Raw genomic sequence first — 14,676 nt, 5'->3', positions numbered from 1 at the left:
GAAAGCAACTCCTTCGTTACCAGATATTTATTTCTCACATTGCCAGGTGGTCACAGAAACTCATCTGCCTCTCTTGTATCACTTCATTTCCTATTCCAACCTCCCTATATCCAACTCTGATCCTTATCTACTTCAGTTTCATTATTTTGACGTATATTGCCACTCTGGCACAGCTAAACTGCATGAAAACAAATCACACTTCATTCCCTTCTAGTTTAAAATCTAAAGATTTTCCCTATTCATCAGTGGTTACAATTGTCACTATTTCCTGTTATGATTAATCTGAAGCCAAGGATGCTAATTGTCCACACCATTCCCTTGCTTAAATTCACTCATAGATGATAAGGGCTGCGCTGAAAGTAATGCCTCACATTTTATTATGTTGGCCCAGAGGTGGATGTTGGTAGGATGGAAGTAGAGGTTGAACCTTCCCAACAATATTTCTGCCACATTTTGTTACTCCAGGGCAGATGGCAGAGGGGCAGTCTGACAGAATACCATCAGACATGGAAGTGTGTGTGAAGCAAAGGTAGGGAATTGATTCCTCCAGGTAAAAAAAATGGCACCCATAGACATTCATTGATGGTCATCAAATGTTTAACGGAGACCAAACAGTGGATCAGCACAGTGAAGGGTGGGTGGTGTGTTCCAGCAGTGGTGACAGCAACATGAAAGACAGGCCGTATTCTGGACAGCCACGAAGATTTTTATGAGCATGGATGCAGGCTGTTGCTCACTGCTGGCAAAAAAGCAGAGCTAATGATGATGACTATCTTGAAAAAATAGTGTTCTGCAGCTAAGAATTTGCTCTATCAAACAGCATTAGCACAATCCTTATATCTATTCTCGTTTCCATGGAAATAAATAGGAGGCATTACTTTTAGAGCAACCTACACATATTCACTCCATTTCTTGTTTTCACCAATCCTGTATCGAAAATACAACCTCTGCCCTAACCAACCTACATAGTCCCTACACACACAATATTGTTTGGTTCTGTTTCAAAGACCACCTTAAACACGATCCAGAGAGCATCTTGTCATGCAAGTGATTCTTTTTCATTCTCAGAAGAATTTCCTATAGTAAACTTCTGACGGTCTCACATTTCTACACTCTGACAGTAGGTCATTCTCAAATTCATTACAGCTGTAACTTCAGCCTATGCAAAACCCACATCAGAAGCTAAACCAGAGGCATATGGGTACTTAAAACTGAGCTATGGTTAATAATTTAAACTGTGTTACCATTCTCTGAAAGGCAAAATGCACTTAATTCAATTTAGTTTGCTTTGCTGTAGACCGTGTGCTTTACTCTAGAGAAGTTAAACCCAGAACAGGCATTAAAATGCCCCCAGATTACTTATACAAAACAAGAATGCTCAAAGAATTTCTTCCTTAAATTTCAAAAATGCTGTAAAATGCCACCATTCAGTCTGCTGGTTGACCAGGCTGTAGACGTTTGTCTCACCAGTAATTTTATGCTCAAACAGAAACAGGAAGAACTGAATGAGAAGATCTCAGTAAGTTTAAGCTCTGACATAACAAACAATTCTAAAAGCACTGTAAACAAATGCTGCTCCACTGCAAAAACTGAGACCTAGGAAATTTTTAATATTAAAGACGATTTACAGTACAAGTACTTCTGAATATGGATAGCCATTCTGATGCACTTTTCTTTTTTAAACAAATATCTAGCTCCTTTACAACATGAATTCAACATACATATACATAAAGGAAATAACACACAGTTATTACCTGAGTGGCTTCAAATGTCAACCTGTAAGAGACAGCCACTTGTAATACAACACCATATCAATAGACAATCAGTTACACTTACTTGAAACCCTTGTGGTGAAGTTCAGGGGGAAGGGTGGTAGGCAGAAATAGTTCAAAGTAGGTGATAGCTTTTTGCATGGTAACATCAAACGGGCACATTAAAGGCCGCCATTCATCTAGCATCTCTGCAGTGGCATCTTCTGGAAAATATCTGAAAACAAAGAAGCCACGGAATACATGAAGAATTGGCTTTAAATCTGGGTGGGGTAGCTTAGGGTATTTTCTAATTCATTTAGCTATTTGTCATAAATCTTAGTTTTACGCTAAGACAATGGCAATAAATAGGTATTCATCAACTCCACTTAACCTTCACAAAATACAAGATAAGATCAAGGACATCAAAACAAATCATTTTAAGTCTCTAACAGCTTTGCAGCTCTCCTAAGCTGCTAGGCTGCTAGCTAAATTAATTAAACTGGTTTGAGCATACACATTCTTCGAGACCATAACAGCTAACAAGCTGAAAAGCTATGTGGCCTTATCAAATGATGCACTAGCTTAATTAGCTAGAGTGATTTTTCAAGCAACACTATTAAAAATATATATATATAGCCTAAGATAGCTACATTTTGTTTAAACATTACAACACAGAACATGCCCGTCACCTAGTTTTCCACCTTAAGCAGCCTATGAACCTGAAGTATTGATCACTCACAACCCCAGTAAAACAGAAAAACCTCTGCACTCCAACCCAAACATCTTAAGGGGAGTGAAAAGAAAAAGAGGTAAAGAATGGATGAAGTGTATGGTGGGTGGGTCAGTGTTTCTTTTAAATACTTTTTTTCCCCCCCTTTTAATATTACTTTTTAAAATGTCAGTTTCAGAAGAATTAGTTAACTTACGGTCTGCAGCTCTTCACAAGTGTTTTTAGGACACTTTCTACAGAACTGAAACAAGAAAGAAGACATCAGGGATGCTGTATTAACAAACTTTGAGAGCAGCATAAAATAAAGAACTATTTGATGGTTTTGCCTCAGGAGTTTAAGAGAACGTTGATGCAATTAGATGTCTTCAGTGAACATGCAATAGCTAATAACCTTTCACACAGACCAAATAATATAGATTAAAATTACTTTCCTAAATTCCTGGTTCAACTTTTCAGATATCACTCTAGTATTCACCAAGTTTTAACCAGTGAGTGAAGAATTATTACCCTTCCTTAGAAATAATATCCTGCATTTAACCCACGAATAACCAGCAAAGCAAGGTAATCTCTCAGGGGAAGTTGAGAATACAGTCAAATAAATTTGCGGATTTCAAATATTTTTCAGTTAAAAAAACTTCATGAAGTTATTATTAAAATCTACACATCATATCTAACATTTTCAATATCTTGGATTTTTTTAAGTTTCTATATTTTTGTTTAGTGGTTCTAAGAAATAGAAGCAAAGTATCTGCAAATCAATGGTTTCATTACCTTCTCCTCACTCTTTAGCCACTTATTTTTAAGTGTTTTTACAGCAAGAAAACACATCCTAGAATTATTACAGTTGCTTGAGATAGCATTTTAACAGATAGTCACAGGATGTCAAGCCATTAAAAGAAAAAAGGATTAATAAAATAAACTTCAGAATAAGAAAGAATAAGGGAGACAGAGAGAAGAGACCACTGGAACCATAAAGGCTGTCCACTTTCACGTTTGTCAGCCCCACTTCCTTACTACAAGGTTCACCCAAGACTAAACTGCACTTTTAGCAAAGATCATTCCCTGAGCTCAAATTCAGGCAAAGGAGCTTCTTCCACCTTTCAGATCTGTTTATGTATTCTTAATAGAAAAAACTGCATTCTTTAGATCGTCGCAAAATAAATTAAGCTGTAGAGATGCCATTTTGACAAGAATAAAGATGATAAAAAAATGTATCATCTTTAGATTCTCACCAAAGATCAGTTTAGATCAGTAATTTCAGGTCACGCCAATACAGAGCATGCACACACGCTCTCTCTAGTCCTACACATATTAAACTGATCCTGAATGAGCTAGGTGAAACTTAAAAGAATGAAGCACTCCTAGAGCAATGGGGTGCGTGCACGCGCAACTTCCACAACTTACTCTCACACTTCAACACCAGGTGCAAGCCAACAAAAGTCCACCCAGCCCTCTGAGCACTGCTTCAGTTTAAGAAGCTCCCCAGAAGTTGCAAAATTCTGTACATTATATCCACCAGTGACAAAGCAAACGTTAACCCTGACAGAAGCTTCATTCTGTTCATTAGCAGCTTCTAAAATACAAAGAGAAAATGCCTAACCATTCATTAAATAAAAATATGGAGTTTGGTCTTATGAAACTCAAATATTCTGGGTTAAAGCGAATACTGCTCTTGAAAGAGATATGAAACAGGTAACAGTTGTTCCAAGAGCAGATAAATAAAACATGAACCAGCAACATTCCTTAAGAGCACTAAAGAGAAACACAATAGTTGTTTGTGTGGTAGAATAAATATTCCCATGCTATTACATTCTACTGAAGTAAACTATCACTGCGATGAATCAAAGGACAGAAAAATTTTAAGATACTTATGGCCAGGGACCAACAAATCCTTTAAGTTCACCCATTTTAAGTACTATTTGAACACGTGCATGAAAAGAAAGCAAAGGAGGAAGACTGGAAAGACTTTCCTTCCTTCTGATATCAAACTTAGAAAGGAAGCTAGAAAAGCAAATCAACAATAAAACCCCTGCAAGCTATTTCTTGCTGAGGTGGAAGCTTCCATCTAAGATACAGTGAAACCACTGGCCAATTACAGAAAGCATCTTGCAAAAGTCCAGTTTGATGACTACTAGCTAGAGAAGACCAGGAGACTATAACTGGGGAGAACATCATACTGCTGGTTATTGTTTTAATTTGAACCAACCATCTCTAATCACTTAGCAGTGGCTCCTGTTCCCCGATGTTAGATTTTTTTACATAACTATTACTACAGAATGGCTCAAATACCTACAATTATTCCACTAGCAAATTCCCATGTGCTGCTGTACCATTAGCCTTAGCTTGGGACAACGTGAGCACAACAAACAACTGCATACACAAGCCACACTGGACTGGATCAGCAGCACATGAGAGGTTCCTTTCTGGTCCTTGTTCAATTCTGACTACTTGCATACAGTAATAAAACCTTCATAGTAGAAACTTTAAAAAACAACTTAGACTGCAAGACACTGAAAGGTGTCTGCTATTAATTATTGGAACAGTTCATTTAATGAGCTAAAAAGAGGTCTTCTCATCCCCTTGCTTTCAGCTCCTCCTTTTTACCCGAAGAGATGTGATGATAACATCACATTACTATACTGCATCGTGTGGATATATCACTAATTATCATTTTGGCACTACATGATTGTCATCCTCATTTAGACAGGATGTAATTGTTTTAATTTGTAAGCCTACTTTTTTCTGCATTTTCAAAGAGAAGCATGTTTCACTTAACACAACATAAACTGACACGTTGACTCTTACTCGACCAAAAAACATCATTTTCAACTTTTCAAGACAGATCTGGGCCTTAGGGGGCATTCTAGCCCTACTGTGGACACTGCATTACAAGAGTTTAAGACAATGAAAAGAGCAACCAGCTAGAGTTTCCCAAATGGCATTATTCCAGTGAATTTCTAACTACATTGGTCCCAAACCAGTATCTTATTTCGTTAGCACAACTAAAAACCTCTTCCAAAAAAAATAAAACCAAAATCAAATCACTGCAGTGCTAATGTTTTTCCCTGATGACTACTTCACTTCCACTTAGATCACTTTAAAAACTATTTCTAAATTTATGTATATGCTCTATCTTGTTTGTTTTGTTTTCACTGTGAAAATTCCTAGTAGACTCCACCAAAGCAGGAACTTTGTCTCACACTTCACAATGACAAGGTCATTGCCGAGTACATTTTCCAGAATCTATTAGCTCACTGCCCAAGCACTTTCCATGATTTCATGGTTTTTAATAGCAAGGTAAACCTGCACGGTGACATGCACTCCTGCACAAATGCTCATTTACCCCTTTCCAGACACTGAGATTATTCAAATGTAAATTCATCTTTCATTTGACCCTTAAACTATATATGCTGGTTAAATTAGTTAGCGTATAGCCACTTGATCAGCCACTTCACACACACTATCTTGTTTCCCAATTAGAAATGTTTACATACAGTGCGACATTCTCATAAACAGTGGTGTAATGTTAACATTCGATTTTCCAATACATTATTTACAAAGAAAATTACACCTGTGTGACAAGTGTTACAGTCTAACAGAACATGCAGAAGATTACACATCGGCCAGAGCTGAACAAAAAAAGTCATTCTTACCACCTATGTAATACATTAAGCACAAATGTTTTAGGTGAAGACAAGCCTGGTCGATATGAACTGAATGTAAAAAAAAAAATAAATAAAATTAAGTCAGTAGTTAAATTATCAGCTTTGTATCAAATTAACTCAGCTTTTAAAAGCTATCTCTTGACATCCACCAAAAAGATACCCCTCAAAGTTGGCTTAAGTGAAATGAAAAAGCACCGTATGAGAACAAATCGCACTGCATATGAAGCCTGATAGGTTCTCCTATTAGCGAGAGCTAGATGTTTCAGACAGACCATCCAAACAGCTATCTTTGTTCCAGCTTCATCTTCCTCTCCCTCTAAGTAGGAGTCTCCTTGCCACCATACAAGCCTCTCACACAGTAAATGAACAGCAACTAGTCAACACCCCCACAGACAGTTAAAGTAGGTGCTGGCATATGCATAAAATGATCCAACTGGAAAAGGCTCTGCTCTTTTTTGATTCATTTGATTCACTGATCCAAGTAGGATCTACAATAAGCAAAATAACACAACTTAGTAAGATAGTTCAATCAGCAGAATTATTTTTCCAGCTACATAGCCAGTAGACAAATTGAACATTAAAGCTGCGTAACAAGTTACAAAGTGACACGTACTTTCCACTTGTGTCACATATCAGCAATCAGATCTTGTATTCAGCAAAAAAGGAATCAAAAAGGAGTCAAAAAGACTGTAATATTCACAGGGAGAAAACAATTTTTAAAGTAATTAAGGACTTCTAATTGCTTATTTTGTGAAGTTTCAGTTCAAATAAGCTGAATCATCAATTAATATATTTGGTAATTTACAGAGCAGTACCTCCTCTAATTGAAATTGTTAGAGAAACTAATTTTAGAAATCCTACAGATGTGGAGGGACTGAGCTCAAAGAAAGCAAAAATAAAGTTTTTATTTTTAAAATCTGTAGACCGTTTCTAGAACTTTTAACTGCATTAAAAACTGATTTATCTACATTGCATCATCATTTTGAATGTGTGGTTACTTCCTACAGAATGCATCTCACTTTTCACATACACGTTCTGATCTAGAGCACAGACACAGGGAATGCTTACAGTGCATATATCTAAGAATAGAACCATTTTTTATTCACCCAAATCCTTACTGTGTTAATATACAGAACAGCAGTCATTTAACCTGAATGTTGTTTAAAAAGTCAGTGTTTCATCTGTTCTGCTGTGGGTTATCATCCTAAAGCAAGTGGATGGAAACCCCTGCTTCAGAATATTTAGCAGTGAACCCGATAACATTCAGGAGAGCGTAACAAATCCAAGCTATTGACAGAAAGATACACACAATTTAGTGCAGTCTTACACACAACTACTGAAATGCAGGTCACTGAAATGTAAACAAAGTATTTGTAGTATATCAAATTACAGATAGCAAAAAAATTTTTAGCTGTAATTCCAAGTATTACAGGTTCTTATTGCCAGTCAAACGTTTCAAAATGCAAACTTACTTGGGAAACCAATTTAATCCAAGATGTTCTGTTTTGGAGTATAATATCCTTTCCAACATTTCGCAAAGCGGTCTCCATGGTAACTCTAAATCATCCCTGGAAAGCAGTTCTTTTTTCCTAATAAAAGAAAGAGAGCACTTTAGGATTAAACTTCTACACTGAGTGCACATCAGAATACCTCAGATCAGGAAGGCTGCTCTGAATCACGCTCATCTTTAGCATTTGGCATACACTGCAGGAAGGTCAGGCAAGAAAAAACAAGCCACACACAGCTTTCCTGCATGAACTCAAGCTGTCAAGATCTTCAGCAAGATTGACTAAGTGAAAAAAAACATTACTGAATTGTGAGACAGACTTCACCTTCTCCCTAACTAAGATTCAATATTAACACTTAGCTCTCTGATGTTTGCTTTTTTGTACTACCAAACAACTGTCATCCTTCACACACATGACCACCAGTATGGCTTTGAAAGGGACACAGTGCTCTCATAATACGAACTCTTAAATCATCTGTGCAGAGGAGGTTAAATGCAGTAACCTCCAGTAGAACATACTATTACATTGAAGTACATAACATGAAGCAAGTGAATTGGATCAACTACTTAGAGAAGAACATTACAGTAGTCAGCAGAAACCTGTACTTACTTTAACAAGTTTATCAACAGGCGAGCAAAACCTTGCATCATGCTGATTTCCAGCTTTGGAATCGTTACCAACTCATACAACAATTTGATAAAAAGCACATGATCTTCTTTGCTAAATTTTCTCCCATATAACCGGATATACCTAAAAATAAAACACAAGATGAGTAAGCAGTTTCTTTAAGCACGTTCATTTCATCTAAGACCTGAGCCAGTTCCTGCTGCTCAATGAACCAAAGTAGAAGCTACCTTGCACATCTAACAAACAAGCACAGAATCAAAGAAAACCTCAGGAATATTTTGACAGCTGAAATCAACCGTAGGAAAAAAAAAGACAACCAGAATGAACAAATAAAATACTACCCACCCAAATGTCCAGACTGCATCCCTGGCATAGTCTGACTGCTTTTCTACACATACTAGGTTTTTATGATGCTCACAAATTAGAATAAACCTATCAAGAAAACCTGTTTTATAATCAGTGGCATACCTAACAGTCCATTTCAGATTTCTTTTTGCTGGCCAGGAAGACAAAGCAATTATGTACCTATAAGGTGCAAACCTGAAAGGATTAGTAAATACTAGTAAGTGGTGTCCATAATTACTTTAGGATCCTCTGTGGTTATAATTTGTGTTGCTTCTCCTATGTGGGAATTTGATTTTTAACCCATACTGGCTTAGTGAGCCTAAAACCAATTTTAAAGTGTTGAAGAGTTACATAAAAACAGAAGCATACTAAAAAGCAGTTACATACCTAAAGCATGATTTGTTTTCAAACTAATGAGGTAAAGAAAACATTAAAGTAAATAATCAGAAAGAACAAAGACAGTTTACTGCCTTCCAGGATTCCAGAAACAGCATAACAATGTTCACACCAGAAACCACAAATATAAGGGTTATATTCTTTCACCTCAGCTTGAAATATACTTGCCACTTAGTTTAGTTTCTCTATATCCCCATGTATTTAATTTCTTAAATTAAAAAAAAAGTAACTTCACAAGTAGCTTTATTGTACTCATTTTCAGCTGGAGAGCATCTTTAAGGAGAGGACAGGACACAACACAAACTACTTTAAAGTGAAGTCAAACCTGACAGCTTCCAGTACAGCTATCCGGTGTTCCTAGACATTTGCTGGTGCTGTGCTTCACTGCTATACCCCTTATAATCACTATTTTTAAAAGCCAGCTTTGGAAAAGGTGCTTGCTATTTTCAAGCTGGTTTTGAAAAAAGGATTCTTAAAAGTTAAATTCTTAAGATCATGCTAGAAGCATTGAAGTCCTTCATAAGGTCCTAGCATTTTGCACTTCACACAACTATGAAATGCTGCCCACCTGAGAAGTGCACTCCCCTTCTATGACTGCTCCAGCTACTCTTAAACTGGCATACTAATATACTGTCCCCCAAGCAGCTGTCAGACAAAATGTATATACAAGATACGAACTGTTAAACAACAACTTGGGGGGAAGCTTTATTGGTTGTTTCTGTATAAGATTCAGTACAGCTTGGGTTAGTTTGTTTTTAAGTACGCAGCAGCGAAGCTTCGAGGCTCTGCTCTGGCAATGTGAAGAATGCCAGCCCTCACAGTACTTATTTGGTATGTGGGACAGCACACTGCAGAACACAGCACAGAAACACCGCAGGAAAAGGTTAGGAAGGAAACATCTCTGAAAGAGACCTGCACCCAAGTAGTACATGTTAACTAACTTTCAGAGGGGCTACCACGAGCAGATACTGTTCAAACAATGTAAACAAACCTAACTGTCTCAATTACTGAATTTGTTTTCCAACATTGACTCCTGCAATACAGCAGAATGCAGTCGATTACTACATCTGTTTTCCTTTAAGTGCTTCACACTCCTCTGCAAACATTTAGCCCTCACCAAATTGGCAGTGGGAAGCTGCCTAGATGAGAACTAAAGTTCAGATCCCTGAATAAAACACACCTGGCACATAGTCCACATGGCACCACAGAAGCACATGGTATTTGGACTCAGCAACTTGATGACTTTTTTTCTACCCCACCACTTCCTCATTCCTCAATTTAAAACTCTCTGTCTTCCAGAGTCACCCACAGCTAGTAATCTTACCCAAAGGCTGTTTCCTTGAATAGATACATACATGGAAAAAGTCCCCTTGCTTTTTCCTATTTTTTTTCCCCCTCCCCCCAGTCCTCCTCCTCCAGTTTCCTTAGAACACACAGTGGGACAGCTGCAAGACTTGGCCAAACCAACAACCACCAGTTTTCAGGAAAGAGGAAAAAAACCTATACAAGTCTACTTCTCACTTCTTTTTCCCTATCCGCTCAATAAAGGTGACTTGCCTTCCATTCATGCTCAGCACAGAGGGAAACAAATGAAATAGAAGCAAACTGCATCCTCCTCCACCACAGGCCCTTAAATCACATGGATCAGCTGCAAACACCACCTACCTACAACTACCAGCAGCTGAACAGATACACTTTTCACTCATGTAGTCACGAAAATAGAGTCTTCAGAAAACAATGAGTGACATCTCTTTTTTTTCCCCTTAGCCTTCCCTTACTTCCCTTCATCAAAAGGGAAGGGCATTGTTCAACACAATGACTAAATCTCACAGCAGTTCACCTACAGCAGTGTAGTTCTTTTACAGTATATGCCTGATAAACAACCCGTATTAGTGATGCAGTAACACTAAAGGCTCATTTCACTGTGGAACAGAGGCTTCTGAAATCAAGTTTAGCCTCTAACAACTTCTACATTGTTGTCTTTCAATCACAACATGCACATCTCCAGACATCTGCCAACTGTAGTTCTACTGTACCAAATGCTATTAAGAAACTGAGAAAAACATAAAGAAATGTACATGACAGAAAGATGTCACTTTGTTGAGTAACTTGATGCCAAACTGCTCAAACAGTTATATGCAAAAAAAACAATTAGAAAGTGAAAACGCCCTTTGATGTTCCATCCTCTCTGTGCAGAGTATAGGGACTGAGCAAAAAAAGACCAAAATTCAATTCCCTCCCCTTCTGTAGGTATTAAGTACCCAATGTCTCACTCCACAATTACAACAGACCTATTTTTAGGGAATGGACTCTTGTATCAAGTGGACATCCTAAATTATCCTAGAAGTTGGCTGCCCTACAGGAGTTAAAAATTACCTTCACTTATGAAGCTCAATAAAGCACTCTCTTGAATTCCCAGCTATCTACTTTCACTTTCTAACTACAGGAGAGCCTTACAATTGGCCTAAAGCTCAGCTTTTGACGAACTGTACTGAAAACAGTAACTCTTGCTCATTAAAACTACTCAAATCAGACATGTGTACACTGTATGTACATATAACCATTGCATATCCAAAAGGAAAGCTCATTTTTCTGTTAATGATGGGAGGAAACCAGCTAGGGAAAAGAAAAAGATTTACATTGTAATAGCAACTAAAATACTTCAGTAAGTTCCACTGAGAGGCAGTCATGCTTGCTGCAACACTGGTCCCATCGCCCAAAACAGCTGAGATAGCATTTATGCCTAAGGTGTGGAAAAAATGTATTTTTTAATAGACAAACACACCATATCCCCTTGTCAGGAACAGAAGCCCTGTCCCTCAGCTCCAAAACCTCCACCCTTACCTACCCGAGCAGAAAGCACAGGGAAACATTTGTGCACTTTTCAAGCTACAAAGCCAACTACGTGTGCTTAATTGTTCACACTGCACTAATACACACATTTGCAGGCTATGCCCTAAAAGAAAACATATAAAGTTTCAATATGAAATATCAAGAAGTAAGAAAAATGGAAGCAGCAACCTATTTTTTACCTACCAAACAACAGAAGTATGATGCAAGTCCACTTAAAAAAATGATTTTGATGCAACGTGTTTTGTTGTGGTTTTTTTTTTTTTGACACTGTAGCAAGTTATACAACAGCTGACATTTAGTTTTGTGCTTTCACAACAGGATTAGTGTTTTATAAGATACAGATTTTACCAGCCAAAGTTTGAGTTGTCTTGGGGTAACAATTACATTTGAATAGCAGTCTTTGAGGCAAGCACTTTTCCTTGCACAAGAAGTCTCACTGAGTCACAAGTTACTCAAGTAGCTGTCTTCACAACAGAAAGCTGCCTTGCTACACTCTGTGTATGTGTTCCATCAAAAGGATCTGTTTACATGATTTAATGTTATGCGCAAAATGCAAACTATGCAAATTAGATTATAGACATTTTATCTGATAATCATCATGAACTGAGGTGAGGGAAAAAGAGCAAGAATGACATCAGCGAGATGAAAACGCTCCTTTTAAGATAACAAAGTGCAAGTCATGCCCTCAACTGCTGGGAACACAAGAACTGAAGGACCTCAGATACAGTTGCCACCACAAAGTAAGAAAATAGTAACTGATTTCATTTTTAATCCAAAAAAGATTTGAGTTTCACTTTCATTCTTTGTACTCTGCAGGGTTCATTCATGGTGGTATGAAGTTACAGAGCTCCCCAGAAGGCACAAGAACACCAGCACATAAAACTCCTGTCTTTGGTAGAGTAGGTTTTCCTTCAAGCTTATTCACTTGTACGTATACCTTACAACAGTGAGAGTGTTTTAAACAGTACATGGAATAAAGACAAGTCAGACACAACTGAACTATAAATGCTGTGAGAGTACTGTCTTTTATGATTTAGATATCTGCAACCAAGAAAAGCAGAAATCTTTCTGTCACGAAGATCCGCTGCACTCTCCCACCAAAAAAACAGTAAAATTTATGGTGGCAAGCAGGGAGAAAGGAGATGAACTACCTTCTATCAACAGACAACAAAGCTTAGATTTGACTTAGACAGGAAATCAGAACACAGTGTAGTTGGGAAATGTTTCCCAACTAAATCCTGGCCTAAGCTGCAATGGAAGTATTTAAGTCTGCAGAAGTACTCTGTCAAGCTCACTGAGGAGTAAAACACCACTCACATTAAGTACTGGCTTATTTTTAAACCAGCACCACTGTATCCTCCCCTGCCTGTGACCACACACGCTCCAAGGCTTACTTACTGCATAGAACAGGCCTCAAAGAAATCTTCAGACTACGAGGCATCAGACAAGTTGCACAACGCGCGACGAACTCAAACTTCAAAGAGCAGGTGGGAAACCGCAAATTAGAACCTCCTGATGCTCCTGTGATTCACACAGTGGCATAGCGGCAGCTCTCAACAGGTTAAAATCACTGCCCTAAAACCTGAACCGCTAATGGTCCCAGCAGCTGACAGAGCACAGGGTAATTCTGACACAACCCTACACCATTTTTAAGGATTTACGTGCCACGTTTAGCTGAGGTGCCTCTTGTAGACCTTTACCTTTGTAAGAGCTGCCACAGCTTACTTCAGCTGGATTAGTAACGTAAAGTTCTACCATGGCTCCAACAGGGCAAGTGAAAGCAGTAGGAGCACCAAGGTGGCTGGGGGGAGGGGGCAAAAAGCACTGCTGAGCTTGTTCCATGCCGGTTAAACTGTCACAAAGGGCAAGCACGTGAATCATCTTGAAAGCAGCGACGTAGCTCTATCTAAGAATGCCTCCTAGCAAACACAGAGAGGCAGTTCAGTAAGCACACACCGAACAGATCTGAACGCGCGACGTGTGTTAGAACCCCTACTGATAACAGCAGTGAAAGGGCAGGGAGAAGAACTGCACGAGAGGCTCTCCGGACTCTACAGGCGGTACACAGCTCGCCGTTTCTGACACAAACTCCACGGAGCACCGGCTGAGAAACAGCAAGTGAGTGCGGAAATACGTTTACCAACGGAAGATAGGGCACGGGCACAGCGCTAGGGCACAGCGCAAACACTCCGCGTCGCTCCGGCACAAGTCACGCGCAGACAACGCCTTGCACAACCCGCTCAGAAAGGTCGGACAGGTGGCCGAACAGGGAGCGAACAGACAAACAACGGCGGCTTCGGACAAAATAACCGACTCAGAAAAGCCAGCTCGATCCGTAGCGCTCGTAACGGTTCGCGGGCAGCCAACGGGCCACCTTTGTCCCCCCCCACCCTCCCCCGCGCACTCACGTGGAGAGCTTCCTGGTCCAGAACAGTCCCCCGGGCCACAGCTCCTGCAGCTGCACGGCCCGCGCTAGGTTGCCTTTGATCTGCGCGAGGAACCGGGCCGCCTCGGCCTCCAGACGCTCCCCGTAGGGCAGCAATTTGTTGTAGATGATTTCCTTCTGCGGCGGCGGTAGCGCCATGTCCGGCCCCTTGCCGCCTCCCGGCCCACCGCTACCCTCCAGCGCGCCGCAACACAACAAACCGCCGCCAACCGCCCGCCCCGCCCCGCTCGCTTCCGCCGGAAGTCGCGGGCTGAGGGCGGTTCCCGCCCGGCGGAGCGCTTCCTCCCGCTGAGCGCCGGGTGCGCCGCCCCTCCGCGCGTCCCCGCAGCGCCACAGTGATCCCAGCGCTCCCTGT

At 39.7% G+C, this 14,676-nt stretch overlaps 1 protein-coding gene across 1 annotated transcript in view; it reads right to left on the bottom strand.

The window, feature by feature from the left end:
• Positions 1-14,460, bottom strand: part of PSME4 (proteasome activator subunit 4) — a 57,779-nt gene extending 43,319 nt beyond the window's left edge. The window contains exons 1-5 of the mRNA XM_065739465.1: positions 14,284-14,460; positions 8,264-8,404; positions 7,619-7,735; positions 2,678-2,722; positions 1,837-1,986 (exon numbers count right to left, since the gene is read on the bottom strand). Coding sequence (XP_065595537.1) covers positions 1,837-1,986; positions 2,678-2,722; positions 7,619-7,735; positions 8,264-8,404; positions 14,284-14,459 — 629 coding nt within the window. The 5' untranslated portion in view covers position 14,460. The remainder of the gene's footprint in view (positions 1-1,836; positions 1,987-2,677; positions 2,723-7,618; positions 7,736-8,263; positions 8,405-14,283) is intronic.
• Between the last annotated feature and the right edge of the window lie 216 nt (positions 14,461-14,676).

Source organism: Cyrtonyx montezumae, unplaced genomic scaffold, assembly GCF_038088225.1.
Source record: "Cyrtonyx montezumae isolate F1298 unplaced genomic scaffold, pur_monq_1.0 scaffold_24, whole genome shotgun sequence".
NCBI lineage: Eukaryota > Metazoa > Chordata > Aves > Galliformes > Odontophoridae > Cyrtonyx > Cyrtonyx montezumae.
The sequence above is the reverse complement of the archived record's forward strand: the minus strand, read 5'-3'. Positions and strand labels throughout refer to the sequence as shown.